The sequence below is a fragment of the Bos javanicus genome, chromosome 22 (assembly GCF_032452875.1).
Source record: "Bos javanicus breed banteng chromosome 22, ARS-OSU_banteng_1.0, whole genome shotgun sequence".
NCBI lineage: Eukaryota > Metazoa > Chordata > Mammalia > Artiodactyla > Bovidae > Bos > Bos javanicus.
Window position 1 is genome coordinate 12,015,220 of NC_083889.1, and position 15,973 is coordinate 12,031,192.

General features: G+C 47.7%; 1 protein-coding gene across 8 annotated transcripts in view; it reads right to left on the minus strand.

The window, feature by feature from the left end:
- SCN5A (sodium voltage-gated channel alpha subunit 5) overlaps positions 1-15,973 on the minus strand; it is a 103,849-nt gene that overhangs the window by 21,978 nt on the left and 65,898 nt on the right. For 4 of the 8 annotated variants that reach the window (XM_061395960.1, XM_061395963.1, XM_061395961.1 and 1 more), the window contains 4 exons: positions 13,936-14,376; positions 12,423-12,584; positions 9,478-9,598; positions 8,462-8,616 (listed from right to left, as the gene is read on the minus strand). In XM_061395960.1, coding sequence (XP_061251944.1) covers positions 8,462-8,616; positions 9,478-9,598; positions 12,423-12,584; positions 13,936-14,376 — 879 coding nt within the window. The remainder of the gene's footprint in view (positions 1-8,461; positions 8,617-9,477; positions 9,599-12,422; positions 12,585-13,935; positions 14,377-15,973) is intronic. The other 4 variants (XM_061395964.1, XM_061395965.1, XM_061395966.1 and 1 more) reach the window with 2 other exon arrangements.

Below are 15,973 nucleotides of genomic sequence, written 5' to 3' on the forward strand. Positions count from 1 at the left end.
CCAGACAAAACTCTAACTCAAAAAGGTAAATGTACCCTCTATGTTCATAGCAGTGCTATTCACAACAGCCAAGACATGGAAACAAAAATGTCCATCAACAGACGAACGGATAAAGAAGATGCGGTGCATATTTACAATGGAATATTAGACCGAAAAAGGAATGAAATTGGGTCATTTGTAGTGATGTGGATGGACCTTAAGTCTGTCATACACAATGAAGTAAATCAGAAAAACAAATACCATGTATTAACGATATATATGGAATCTAGAAAAATGGTGCAGGGCAATACTGTTTATAGGGCAGTAACAGAGATGCAGGCGTAGAGAATGGACATGTGGAAAAGGTGGTGGTGGGGACAAGGGAAGGGTGGAACGAACTGGGAGACATATACACATACATGGCATTGACATATATACATACATGGCATTGACATATACACATACATGGCATTGACATATACACATACATGGCATGGACATATATACACTACTATATGTGTGAAACAGCTAGCCAAAGCAGTCTTAAGAAAGAAAAACAGCTGGTGCAATCAAGCTCCCTGACTTCAGCCTACATTACAAAGCTACAGAAATCAAAACAGTATGGTACTAGCACAAAAATAGGAATATAGATCAATAGAACAAGACAGCCCAGGAATAAGCTCACACACCTCTGGTCAATTAATCTACAGCAAAAGAGGCAATACTATACAATGGAGAAAAGACAGTCTCTTCCATAAGTGATGCTGGGAAACCGGACAGCTACATGTCAAAGAATGAAATTTAGAACATTCTCTAACACCATACACAAAAATAAACTAAAAATGTATTAAATACCTAAATGTAAGATCAGATACTTTAAAACTTTTAGAGGAGAACATAGGCAGAACACTCTTTGACATAAATCGTGGCAATATATTTTTGGATCCACCTTTTAGAGTAATGAGAATAAAACAAAAACAAACAAATAGGACCTAATTATACACAAAAGGATTTGCACAGCAAAGGAAACCATAAACAAAGCCAAAAGGCAACCCACAGGATAGGAGAAAATATTTGTGAACAAAGTGACCAACAAGGGATTCATCTCCAAAATATACAAACAGCTCATTCAACTCAATACGCCCCCTGAAATAGACACTTCCAAACAAAGCACACATATGGCCAGAACGCACGTGAAAGAGTGCTCCACATCACTAATTATTAGAGTAACGCGAATAGAAACCACAGTGAAACCAGCATCAATCACCTCACTCTGTTAGAATGGCCATTACCAAAAAGCCTACAAACGATAAATGCTAGAGAGGGTGTGGAGAAAAGGGAACCCTCCCACACTGTTGGTGGGAATATAAATTGGTACAACAACTATGTATTCAGTATTGAGGTTACTTAAAAAGTAAAAGCTAATCCAGCAATTCCACTCTTGGGCATATAGCTGAAGAAAACTATAATTTGAAAAGATGCAAGCACCCTGATGTTCACCACAGCACTATTTACAACAGCCAAGACATGGAAACGACCTAAATGTTAACTGACAGAGGAATACATATACACAATGGAATATTACTCAGCCATAAAAAAGAATAAAAATTCCATTTGCCTCATGGATGGGCCATGGAGATTATCACAGTAGGTTAAGGCAGAGAAAGACAAATATCATATGTTATCACTTAAATGTGGAATCTAAAAAAAAACCAACAAAATGATACAAATGAATTATTTATAAAACAGAAACAGATTCAGACACAAAAAACAAACTTATGGTTGCCAAAGGGAAAGGTGCATAATTTAGGAGTTTGGGATTAACATGTACATACTATTCTATATAAAACAGATAATCAACAAGAACCAGCTGTATAGCACAGGGAACTCTACTCAATATTCTGTAATAAGCTATATGAGAAGAGAATCTGAAAAAGAATATGGATATATGTATATTTAGAGCTGAATCACTTTGCTGTACATCTGAAACTAACACAACATTGTAAATGAACTATATTCCAATATAAAATAAAAATTTAATTTAAAAAAGACTACAAAAAGTTAAAAACAAAAAGAATGAGGTACACATGTAAAAGAAAGTAAAAGAAGCCCTTGCCTATTCCAAAGGCCAGAAAAAAATGACCTTTCTTTTCTATTTCTTTCCTTCTTGTTTCATTGTTTTGTATCATAATTTAAAAAATCTAATATATTTTGGTAAGGAGTAAATATCTATTTTAATATTTTTTCTAGAGTGACTCGTCAAGTTTCCTAACACTTTATTAAAGAACCCACTCTAAATCCACAGAGTAGAAGTCAACACTATAATCTGCTGCTGCTGCTGCTAAGTCACTTCAGTCGTGTTTGACTCTGTGCGATCCCATAGACGGCAGCCCACCAGGCTCCCCGTCCCTGAGATTCTCCAGGCAAGAACACTGGAGTGGGTTGCCATTTCCTTCTCCAATGCGTGAAAGTAAAAAGTGAAAGTGAAGTCGCTCAGTCGTGTCCAACCCTCAGTGACCCCATGGACTGCAGCCTACTAGGCTCCTCCATCCATGGGATTTTCCAGGCAAGAGTACTGGAGTGGGGTGCCATTGCCTTCTCTGATAATCTACTACACTTCTATATTTGCTTACGACTTCTGTGTGGTTCCATTGCTCTCCTGGTCGATTCCTGAATTAGTGTCACACAAATTTTCCTAGTCACTTTTCATAATTTTTAAGATACATTTAAACAATGTTTTGTCAAATTCCCTTTAAAACATTAGAAATTTATTACTGCATTGAGTTTATCAACTGTTTTAGGAACTAATTCAGTCTTTCTGCTCAAGGCTGGAGTATATTTGTAGTGTGTTTATCTGTTTGTCTTCCTTTACACTCCAAAGGAAAGTTTAATAGTTTTCTTCATGTATCTGTTATACATTTCATGTTATATTTATTCTCAGTTATTTTATGGTTACAATGCCTGGCATCTAAGGACTATTGGAGAAATGTTACTTGTGACTAAATGTTTCTATTACAACAGCAACAATTATTTGTACATTTGTTTTATAACTAGCCATATTATATGGCTATGCTATGCTATGCTATGCTATGCTATGCTATGCTATGCTAAGTCGCTTCAGTCGTGTCTGACTCTGTGCAACCCCACAGACGGCAGCCCACCAGGCTCCCCTGTCCCTGGGATTCTCCAGGCAAGAACACTGGAGTGGGTTGCCATTTCCTTCTCCAATGCATGAAAGTGAAAAGTGAAAAGTGAAAGTGAAGTCGCCTAGTCGTGTCCGACTCTTAGCGACCCCATGGACTGCAGCCTACCAGGCTCCTCCGTCCATGGGATTTTCCAGGCAAGAGTACTGGAGTGGGGTGCCATTGCCTTCTCGGATTATATGGCTATATATATTATATTATATGGAGAAGGCAATGGCAATTCACTCTAGTACTTTTGCCTGGAGAATCCCAGGGACAGGGGAGCCTGGTGGGCTGCCGTCTATGGGGTCGCACAGAGTCGGACACGACTGAAGCAACTTAGCAGCAGCAGCAGCATATTATATTATATTATATATAATGGCTATACATATATATAATATTATATATTATATATAGCTATATATATTATATATATAATATAGCCATATTATATTATATTATATTATATGGCTAGTTATAAAACAAATGTACAAATAATTGTTGCTGTTGTAATAGAAACATTTAGTCACAAGTAACATTTCTCCAATAGTCCTTAGATGCCAGGCATTGTAACCATAAAATAACTGAGAATAAATATAACATGAAATGTATAATAGATACATGAAGAAAACTATTAAACTTTCCTTTGGAGTGTAAAGGAAGACAAACAGATAAACACACTACAAATATACTCGAGCCTTCGAAAAAGCAAGAGAGTTCCAGAAAAACATCTACTTCTGCTTTATTGACTATGCCAAAGCCTTTGACTGTGTGGATCACAATAAACTGTGGAAAATTCTGAAAGAGATAGGAATACCAGACCACCTGACCTGCCTCTTGAGAAACCTGTATGCAGGTCAGGAAGCAACAGTTAGAACTGGACATGGAACAACAGACTGGTTCCAAATAGGAAAAGGAGTACGCCAAGGCTGTATATTGTCATCCTGCTTATTTAACTTATATGCAGAGTACATCATGAGAAACGCTGGGCTGGAAGAAGCACAAGCTGGAATCAAGATTGCGAGGAGAAATATCAATAATCTCAGATATGCAGATGACACCATCCTTATGGCAGAAAGTGAAGAGGAACCAAAAGCCTCTTGATGAAAGTGTAAGTGGAGAGTGAAAAAGTTGGCTTAAAGCTCAACATTCAGAAAACGAAGATCATGGCATCAGGTCCCATCACTTCATGGGAAATAGATGGGGAAACAGTGGAAACAGTGTCAGACTTTATTTTTGGGGCTCCAAAATCACTGCAGATGGTGACTGCAGCCATGAAATTAAAAGATGCTTACTCCTTGGAAGAAAAGTTATGATCAACCTAGATAGCATATTCAAAAGCAGAGGCCAACAAAGGTCCGTCTAGTCAAGGCTATGGTTTTTCCAGTGGTCATGTATGGATGTGACAGTTGGACTGTGAAGAAGGCTGAGCGCCGAAGAATTGATGCTTTTGAACTGTGGTGTTGGAGAAGACTCTCGAGAGTCCCTTGGACTGCAAAGAGATCCAACCAGTCCATTCTGAAGGAGATCAGCCCTGGGATTTCTTTAAAAGGAATGATGCTAAAGCTGAAACTCCAGTACTTTGGCCACCTGATGTGAAGAGTTGACTCATTGGAAAAGACCCTGATGCTGGGAGGGATTGGGGGCAGGAGGAGAAGGGGACGACAGAGGATGAGATGGCTGGATGGCATCACTGACTCAATGGACGTGAGTCTGGGTGAACTCCGGGAGTTGGTGATGGACAGGGGGGCCTGGCGTGCTGCGATTCATGGGGTCGCAAAGAGTCGGAGACGACTGAGGGACTGAACTGAACTGAATGAGTGTTAAATTTTCTCTAAGCAACCATTATCTACAAGTAATGATATGCTTGTATTATTTTAAACTCATTTTATACTTGATTCTATTAACTTCAGTTCTTCTATTTTCCTATTTTTATGCTGCATGTTTGGTTTTCTTGATTAACTGCACTGGCTAGTACTTCAAAGTCATTATTAAATAATGAAAAACAGCTAAAAGGTAGTTAAATTATCTTTTTTTATCCTTGACTTTAATAAAATGTTTCTAGTGCTTTACTTACTACTAATGATGATGTAGAAGTTAACTTGAAATTAAGTTTTTCATTAAGTAAAGGAAATCTATTTTATTTCTATTTTTACCAAAGTTTTAAAAATCAAGCATTCACTGAGATAATTATATGGCTTTTCATCTTTGTCTGATTCATGTAAATAGATTTCCTAACAGGGCATCCTTCTGACTTTTTAGGATATACCTCGCTGTGACTCATTTAATCTTTTAAATATTTTACTGAATCATATTTGCATGTATTTTAATATTTTTGCATCACTACTCACAAGTATAGAGTATGAAAACTAGTGTGTTGTTTTACTTTTGGTAATACTTAAGGTTTTTAAAAATCAGCACTGTTAGCTTTCATAAAAATAATTTATAGATTTTCCATCTGTTTTTCATACTCCAGAAGATTTTTAAATAGAATTTAAATTATTTTCTTCCTTGAAAATATGAAAGAATCCACTCTTGGAGATGTAAGAGATTAGATAAGCTAGTGGTTTATTGATCACTTTAATTTCTCAAGGAATCAGCTTTGGAATTTTATCAATTTTACTGTTTATTTTCTAATTCATTAATTTGTGTTTTTACTTTATTATTTCCTTTGCTTTCTTTACAATTATTTTGTTATATTTCTAATTTCTTGAGTTAATAAATTTATTCTTTCTATTTAACAAGGAAAATGTTTAAGTCTATGAATTTTAGTCATTACAGCTTTGGCTATATCCCACATAAAGTATTAGCAATATTGTTACTTTCTAGTTTCTTCACCTGCCCCAAGTCAAAGTTTTTTCTCTACCTCTATTTTTCCTTTCTTATTTTTTTAGATATCAGGAGGACAAAACTGGTTGAATCATAATCTTTGATGACACACCCCCATATTTGGTTCATGAATAGTTTCTTTACTTCTTTCAGTTCAGTCGCCCAGTTGTGTCTGACTCTTCGCGACCCCGTTGGACCTTCTTTTTTTATCTGAAGATTTTCACCTTGAGTTCAACATTTGTTTGTTTAACATTAACAAACAAAAGCACTTTGATTTTTGTTGTCCTTGTTTACACTTTCCTGCTATATCTTACTATTTCACTTTTAATATTTCCGAGTCACAGAGTTTCAGGGTTGTACTTTGAGAACACACGGCTGTAGTTTTTTGTTTTTTTCTGATCCACTTAGAATCCTTTCCTTTTAAAATGATGAATTTTATCCAATTACATTTATTAATAAAACACATGTCTGATCTTGTCTTTGCCATATTATTTTGTTTCCTGATTTAATGCTTCCTGGTTCCTTCTTTTCTCCATATCTTTTTTGCTGTAAAATCTGTGTTCTCAAAAGAAATTTTTTTTCCCTTCAGCAATTTCAAAGTGATACATAGTCTGCTTTCTGTTAAACAAGTTTATAACTTTAAATAACACACTCTGACTTATTTTTCTCAATATATCATTGATGTGGTTTTTTTTTTAAACAGTGCTTGGCTGTCTACCCTGATGAGATTCACCATTTGCTTGCCAAAACACCTCCTCACTTATGCCAGGCTGAGCTTTTCCTCCACAGCCCAGACTAAATGGCTCTGGCTGCCCTTGTTTGTGGCTGTTTAAAAACAAAACTCGTTAACATATTGTCAAATCCTCCTTCTCTGAAGCCTACAGAGATTTGGCTCTAGCCGATGGTAAAACAGCATGTAGCCAGCAAGCAGCGGCTCCAGGCCCACTCTGGAACAGCGACAGGATAGTACAGGGTGGGCGGGAGGCCCAGAGGTTTAGAAGTGACAGCCGCAGTGTCTCCCCGTGGCTGGCCCCATAGGGGGCAGCATGTGGACTGTGTTAGTCGCTTGGTCGTGTCCGACTCTTTGCGACCCCATGGGCTGTAGCCCGCCAGGCTTCTCTATCCATGGAATTCTCCAGGCAAGAATACTGCAGTGGGTAGCCATTCCCTTCTCCAGAGGAACTTCCCAACCCAGGGATCGAACCCTGGTCTCCTGCCTCGCAGGCAGATTCTTTACCATTTGAGCTACAGGGAAGTCTCAGAGGCAGCAGCAGCATGAGCTGGAGGCAAACAGCCTGGGATCAGAGTAGCCCTCTCACTCTCCCTATCTAAAGTCCAAAGCACTCCTTGTTAGTTGCTCATTCATGGGGCTCTCATCTCCCCAACAATACTGGGTTCTTGCTCCTTCTGGGCTAGTGAAGTTTCTGTTTCCTCTGCCTTCTTGATCACCCCTCTCCCTGTTCACAAGTACCTTTCACAACTCTCTCTAGGGATGTTTCATCTCCTTCTAGAAGGGCTCCAAGAGATGAGTAGGGTGCTTGGGAACCAGTTGGGGCATCTCCAGAGGCCCTCGCTGTTCCTCCTGGTCTCACCAAACCTCCCTGTTTTCCGTAGTCCAGCTCCATCTGCTTCCTCTAAGGAGTCTTCCTGATTGTTCTAGTTCCCCCTGACCTTCCATCACTCTGAATCACCTACTGCATTCTTGTTCTCCTCTCTCTGGAGCTGATCTCTGACTATCTCAAACCTGCTGAATCTAGTTTCCCCAACTAGACTAGGAGTCCCTGAGGCCAGAGCCGGGGTCTCTTCCTCCTGTTGCCCCTCCACGCATCACAGGACCAGTAGATACAAGGAGAGCTTAGTAAAGATCTATTGAACAAATGGAAAGTCAAGACAAAGGACTTAGAATCTGACTCTCTGGGCTCAAATGCCACATCTGCTGCTTGTGAATGGTGGGGCCTTGGACAAGTTACTTAATGTTTCAACAAAGGGTTGCTATGGGGATTAAATGTGATAATGTGTGAACTACATAGCTTGGCCTCTAGCCCTAGAAGACATGGAAGGAGTGGAGCTACCAGTGTACGATAGCCTGCATTAACTGCACTGAACCAGTCTGATGGCATGTCTGATGCTGTGTGCAGGTGGGTATGTCACCAGGGCTTAGGTGTAGGTGGTTGGTGACCTGAGATTATGCCAGCTGTACACTGGGATCTGGGAAAATCACTTCCCTTTGTGGAACAAGGAAGCCTGGACAGATGACCTCTGCCATGATCCCTTTCTGCTCTGACCTCTGTATGTGCTGTGGGTGTTGACAGTTTGTGAGCTGGTCCTCATTTGGGGCCCTGGGGGGTTTCATTTTCAGCAGAGGTCTCTGCCCCAGTTTCTAACCTGGCTTTCCAGCTGGAGATGTCCTTTCTCTGCCTACCCCTTCTACTTCATGCCCCCCTGCCCACCCTCTACCCCCTGGAGGGTACCAGTGCGCCACTGCTGAGCAGGATCATGAAGATGATGAACGTCTCGAACCAGCTGTGCTCCACGATGCGGTAGCAGGTCTTGCGCAGCCTCCACCAGACCTTCCCGTGGGCCTGTGTGGTGTCCACGGTGCAGCAGGGACAGCGGCGGACACAGCCTGTGGGGGAGGGAGAGGGCTCAGACCCAGCCCGGCACCTGCGAACGCCCACATCTGATAGCAGGAAGTTGGACACTTGAAAGGATGACTGAAAGTGGTTACAATGATGGATAATGAACTGGGCCACGTTGGGGGCGGGGCCACGGTGGGGGGTGACGACCATGTGAACTGCCCTCAGGAGGCTGCAGGCGGCAGGTACTCCATGCAGAGGGTGGATGGACTAGGCTACCAGTAAGTAGATGAAGGGCCTGGCAGGTCTGGGCCGGGCTCCAGCTTGTCCCGTGCTCACCCGGGCAACTCATCCTCTGGGGGAATGTTCCAGAATCCCCTGGGGTGCTCGGTCCCTGGACTTTCTCCATGTTTGCAGTTTCTGAACCTTGGGAAGGGCAGACTTCTCACTGACAGTCCTAAAGGGTGTGCCACATGGAAGACAAACCCTCATTTTATCCCTGGCTGCCCTCCAAATATACCATGGATTCATAAAAGCTCCAGATGCTGTCACCAACATGGCCACATGTCACACCCACCTTGAATGTTTACAGAGGGCCTGCTACGTGCCAAGCACTGTGCCACAGCCTGAGGGGATGGGGGAATTAGACCAGTCCCTGCTGCTATGGGGGCCCCCAGTCATACCACCACGCCACAAACGCAGCCGACCCACATCGGTCCAGCCAAACACATCTGAAGGCACACCTGCCGTAACTCACGTCACGGGCAGGTGGGGAGGCCCCCAGGGTCTTGAGGAATAGGGAAAGGATAACAGGCATCCGGGTCAGAGCGGGATGTGATACAGCAGCTGTGGGTCCTCCTGCCCCTCTGCGCAGGGCTGAGGCTGGGCCGTAGTGCCAGCCGGGGCCGTACCTTCAGTGAAGCAGTCCTCTGGATCTTTGACATCCTCTCCGAGGTCAGGGATCTGCTCCAGGAGGTCAGCAGTGTTGGTCATATCTGCCGTGCTCCCCTCAGAGTAACTGTCTTCGGGAAGCTGCAGGCAGGATTGTAAGGTGGGGAGGGTGAGCGCATGAGTGTGGGCTCTGTAGCAGCCTCCAGCCTGGGGCTCCCACAGTGGAGGTGCCTAGGCCATCCCCTCCACAGCACACCTGGGGAATCTGAGCCCAGTGGGGTGGGAACCTGCCACAAAGGTCATTGAGGCTGGGCCTTAGGGCCCCTGGATCTGTGATTCTGGGCTGCTGGTGTCTAGAGCAGGGGTGCAGGGGTGGGACAAGGGTTCTGGGAAAACCCCAGGAATGGGGAAGGCATCCAGGTGGAAGTGAAACAGGCATGAGGAGCAACAGGGACACACACTGGGATGTGGACACAGTGGCAGCCCAGCACACACGCAGGAAACAGGCAGGCCACGCCCAGAACAGTCAGCGCCAGGGTCAGAGGCACACACAGGCACCGGGTCAGACATGCAAAGAGCAGGCCAGGGACCCCAGCCCACATTTCTCACTCAGTTCATACGGGTGCTGGTGTGAGGCATACAGCCTAAAGCAAGAAGGTGCCGGAACCTTCCCTGCCTGGTCACGCGGGCTTCTGTGGCCCTGATCCCGCATAACCTGATGATGACAGGTATGTACCACTGCCCTAGGAGCACCTGTGTGTGTCACATGTGGGCACCTGTACAGGTGTGCTATAGTTCTGCCCAGTTCCCCTCTTTGGGCCAGTGCACCTGTCTCCAGCTGCTGCGAATACTGTTTAGCCGACCCCGTCTCCAGAAAAGTGTCTTTAGCCAGGGACCTGCCATCCTTGGAAATAGCTTGGGGGTTACAACCCAAGTCCAGGGTGGCTGATATGGAAGAGACCCGGCTGAGGCTGGAGTCCAGCCAGCATAACATCTGGAGCTGCTTCTTTTGCCTTAGCCTGCTTTTCTCACTTCCTTATGGGTCTCTCCTGAGGGCACCTTCTCAATGAATCATTTGCACAGGAAGCCGGGCTCTGGCTCTGCCTCTGGGAATCCACCTTAATGACAAGTATGGCAGGGAAGAGGGTTCTGGGGAGGAGGGCAGCCTTCATTTGCTTCAGATCACATCTACAACACCCAGCTCAGTCGTCCACCTCATGCTGCTCAGGCTCCGCTCCTCTGGGGAGAGCTGGTTTGAGTTCTTGGGCAGCCTTGGCTCTCAAAGCTGCCTTCTTTTCTCTTCCTTCCACAACTCAGTCCACTGCTGTTTCAAAGTCCTCTTTAACCTTGAGACTGGCCGTAAGGAGTAACTGGATCCTGGTGAAAATGTAGAGAGTGCCCCTGCGTGCAGGGTGGCTTCTGTGGCTCTGAGGGTCGCGTCCTCACTCCAGCTTCGTTGTGCAATGCTGAGCTGGGAAAGTCACAGTTGAGGGACTTTGTGTGCCTTTTCTTTTCAGACACTAGAGCTTTCACGTGTGACGACAAGTTCTCAGGATTTCCCGGGCAAGTGAGATGAGGGGTCCTTCTCCTAGGAAAGTCCCAGCCCACCTGGCTGTCTCCTCATTTCCACTGGGACTTGATCTGAAGAGGTGATGAAGGTACCAGACTTGCTCAAAGGTCAGCATTCCAGTACGGGAGCCCCTTCTGTCCATGACCTTCTGTCCCTCCCGTGTCTTCCTGTTCCCCCCGCCTTGGTGTGTCAGACTGTCCAGGAGGACAAGTGTGACGTGTACAGTCAGGGCAATGATTCCATTAGGCCCTTGTACTCCCAAACTGGCCATGAAAACAAAGCTTCCCATGGGCCCATCCCATGAAAGGAACGAGACAAAGGAGAAATGTTGTCTTGGAGCAAGTCACAGCTGCCGGACTGAGGCTGAGGTCAGGCTGCAGGACAAGGGCCCTGGGCATGGTCTCAGCACATGACCTCCACCTTCCTGGGTGCTTGGCAGAGCAGGGGTGGGGTGTAGACAGTAGCGCCACAGTCCAGTTAGCTCAGGGGCTGCAAACCCAAATGCTTACGGGGCCAGGCAGGTGATGGAATGAAGGCAGGCAGGTGAGATCTGGCCAATCGCAGCATTCTGGCCAGTCAAGGAGGTGGTTACATTCTTCAGCAGGGAGGCTCTTCTTCCAATGTTTTTTTTCAAGAGAAGCCAGAATGCAGACTTTTTACAGAAAAGCCTCTGGATTTTAAATGTTGGTCATTGTTATTTTGTTGTTCAGTAGGTCAGTTGTGTCTGACTCTTTGTGACCCCATGGACTGCAGCACGCCAGGCTTCCCTGTCCTTCACCATCTCCTGGAGCTTGCTCAAACTCATATCCATTGAGTCAGTGATGCCATCCAACCATCTCATCCTCTGTCATCCCCTTCTCCTGCCTTCAATCTTTCCCAGCATCAGGGTCTTTTCCAATGAGTCGGCTCTTCGTATCAGGTGGCCAAAGTATTGGTAATGAGCTCAAATTAAAACTCTTTTGTGTCCAGAACAAATTCCCCTGACAGGCCTTGTATTCGCCGCCTCAGCTTCCGTCCAGGTGAGAAGCGGCTAGTGGCTCGAGTGTTGAGAGCCTGTGCTCAGAGCTCCCCCAGTCCCCCAGGATGGGCTGACTCACAGGACAGACTTTTGCCAACAGGACCAAAGCACAGGAACCCAGTGAGGAAGGGGTGAACACGCAGGGGTTTGGGGTTAGTCCTGTGGCGTGCTCCTGGGGGGCTGCTTCCTAATTTCCGAATGGCTCTGGGCCCCAAGCCATCCCTCCCCTGTGTGGGGCCACTCCGCAAACAGGTCTCCCACACTGGCTGTGACAGCGGCTGTGGCTCCCACCAGAAGGTTGGTGTCTGGGGGCCTCTCACGGCCTCCAGCCCCAGCGGCAGTGCCCCATTGGCTTCGGGGACAAAGGTGTGCGTTACCTCACTGCACCCTGGGGCGGGGGCCTCTGCTCGCCGCTGCTGCCACAAATCTGCCTGAACCTCACTGGCCTCGGCCCCAGAGGAGGTGGTCTCCGACACCTGGCTCCAGACCCTCGGCTCTGGGAGGGCCTCTGGGCTGCCGGACGCCGGCTGGGATTCCTGCTGAAAAGACCCCCCCAGCTTATGAGCTACCCAGCCAGTGTTTCTAGGATCCTGGCTCTGCTTCACTACTCTCTTCATGAGGCATCATCTCCCTGAAGACCCCTCCCTCAGGCATTCATTCTAAGGCTGACGAAAGCTCCTGAGAGGACCAGGCAAAGGGCCTAAAGCTAAACAAAGCCCCTGGCCTGGCTGGCACAAATCTCCCCTCCTCTCGCTTCTTGAAGGGTGTCAGTGCGCCATGATGCCCAGCTCCCAGGTGCTGGCAGCTCCACTTAGGAAGGACAGGCTTTCCCAGGAGTTCCCATGGCAGCTCAGCTTGCTTACACACACACACACACACACGTCTCAGGGCCAACAGGCTCAAGAGAAGGAGAAGAGGAAAAGCAGGGACAGCCGGAATCCCACTCCTGTGCTGGAAGCATCCTGGAACTAATTCTAAGCCGCAGTTCTGGCAACACCAACCCTTCCCCTCCCCCAACTGACTCTGTGGCTGTCCTGCCGCCTGCCTGAAAGGGCAGGAGCTGGCCTCAGGGACCACAGGAAGGCAGGAGTTTGTGGAATCAAGCCTGGAGCCACAGATCAAATTCCGTGCAGGGGAGCAGCTGCTCTTCTCAGCCAGACCCACCCAGTGCAGGCCCCAGGGAGGTGGCCAGCGTGGGCCCAACGAAACTGAGACCCAGTCCTCACTGTCTGACCAAGGACCTTGGGACAAGCCACCTGAGCTGGGCTCAGGCTGTGAGAACACTGAGGGAGCCGGGGTGGGGGTGGGGTGTACAGTCCTTTTTGTTCAGACTCCAGTCCTAAGTGTTAAAAATAACAGGTTGGGAGATAAGATAGTGCTGTCTCTGACACCTGCCATCTTAGGGATGCTTATTTTTAAACCTTAGAATGAGCTCTGGGCCTCGGGGGAGGGGAAGGGGCAGTGGCGAGGTCAGGAGGCCGCTCTCCCCCACTCACCAAGACATTCCGCCTTGTTAGTCTTGGAGGGGATAAGGTCAGGGTTGGGTCTGGGAGCCAGGCTTCCTGGCTCTGTCCTAGACCTGTGAGGAACTCCTAGCAAGTCTGTCTCTCTTGTTGTGCCTCGGTTTCCCTCTCTGAACAACTGGCTGCCTGTGTCCAGCCAGGGGATGAATGATAGACAGCGGTCCCTTGAAGATGCCCTCCTGGGCTGGGCTGGGGAGAGAGGGTTGATGGCTGGCCTCAGCATGCCTCCAAGAGGCTGGTTCTGGGGGGGTGGCCTGTGTTCCCCCTCCAGGCCAATCCCTACTGGGGCAACTGCTCCAAGTGAAGCTGGGTCCCCTGGACAGGAGGTGGTGCTCATGCACACGAGGGCCAGGGTTTGGGGGCTCACCTGCTTGCTGGATTCTTCCTCTGTGCTTAGGCTGTTCTCCTCATCCTCCTCGGGGTCATCCGTGTCTGACTCGGCCACGGCGATGGGCACACACACAGGCTCGGCATCCCCAGGTGCGCCCTGACCTGGCCGCTGGCCTTCCTCAAACCGCGTCTCCTTGCGGGCTGGGGGCGCCTTCTCGCTCTCTGGTTGGGGTGGGGGGCTGGAGGTGGCGATACAGCCCGGCAGCTGGCCCTGGGAGGCGAGGGCCGCGGGCTTCTGAGGCGGCCGCTGCAGGAGCACGCAGCAGAAGTCCCAGGTGGTCCGCTTGATGAAGCGCAGGCCTCGCTGGATGCGGGCCAGAGCCAGCTGGAGGTTGTTCATCTCCCCATCCTCGTCGGGAGCTGTGAGGTTGTCTGCGCTGAAGGAGCTGAGCAGTAAAGCCAGGAAGAGGTTCAGGACCTGTGGAGACAACGCCAAGCCCTGGGCGCTCAGGATGGAGAACACTTGAGGAGGGCCAGATGCAAAGAGTGCAAGGCTTGGACCGTGGGGCCTCATTCTAAGCTCTCACTCCCTTCAATATAAAGAGTTTAGCTCTAAAAGGAAAGGCGAGCTCTCATCCTGAGGTAGGAGATACACAGGCCCCGGACTGAGCAGCTGCAGCTGGTCTCCTGCTGATGCTTCGAGATGGGAGACCAGCGGGAGCGCTGGGTCCTGATTGGGTGTGTTCTCATGGGTTTCCCGGGCCAACACGTGTGCAGAGAAGGCCCTCAATCTAAGGGGAGGACAAAAGGAGTGAGAATAGGCCAGCTAGAATCCATCTTGGCTGAGAGATGCATGTCCACACTAGGAACAGATATGGAGATGACTGGCTAGAAAAAAACACAACAATGGAAAACTGCCCAATTTAAGCAACCTAAACTGCTCCCTCCTAACTTGCCTGTCTGCTCTTCCACATGTACTTTGCTTCTAATAAACGCTTTTATCTTTTTCACAGTCTTGGTCTCTTTGCTGAATCCTTTCTTCAAAGAAGAACCGAGGTCCTTCTTCCAGCTTTTCACCACCAGAATCAACCCCTCCTCCCAAGGGTTCAGATGGTCTGAATTGAGGGCGTGCAACACCAATGGGTGTTGGTGCACATTCTATGGGAGAACCGTGGGTTCCTCTGATGTCAAAGCCTGCAGATATTGCCATGCTGTCTTGGGAGTAATGGGGGGCCCTGTAGGCACGGCGAAGGCTTCCCTAGTGGCTCAGCAGTAAAGAACCCGCCTGCGGTACAGGAGACAGGGGTTTGATCTATGGGTTGGGAATATCCCGTAGAGGAGGGCATTGCAACCCACTCCAGTATTCTTGCGTGGAAAATCCCATGGACAGAGGAGCCTGGCGGGCTACAGTCCATGGGGTCGCAAAGAGTCAGACACGACTGAAGCAACTTAGCATGTACACATGCAGTCATGGTGAGCACAGGACTGCTCCCTGGGAAGTGGGATCCAAGCTGGGAGTACCAGGGAAAAGACAGCCTCCCACCCAGAAGCAACCCAGAGCATCCATTCATCGGCCCACCCATCCATCGCTCATCTGCTGTTGGGGACCTCCTGGGAAGGGGCCTGTGCGTCTGTTGGTGAAGGAGGGACAGTGATGTGCCTCTAAGTTCCCCACTGAAGCTAGTTCCTCACTCAAACATCTGGGGGCTCCTGCTGTGCAGCACACTCCACCGATGTCCCCAGATGTTACTATGCTCCCCAGGTGAAGGACATGGGAACTGAGCACGGAAGAGGGTGATGACAGGAGAAGAGGCCAGGTGGCAGCTCTGGGGACTGACTGCAGGGTCAAGCCACTGAGAGGGGGTTGCTGTGTCCAGGTGCTGGAGGGTGCTTGGGTGGGTGCTTGTAACACTAGACAGCTGGGATGGAGTAGAGAGACCTGGGGCTGGTGCCAGGGGCCAGCCTTGGCTCCAGTGCCCATATGCTGCAGGGAGTCAGGGGAGGGGCTGAGGTCTCAGAGGGGCCAGAAGACACAGACTTACTATTATGGATTTGAGACCCCTAAGGAGGGGTTG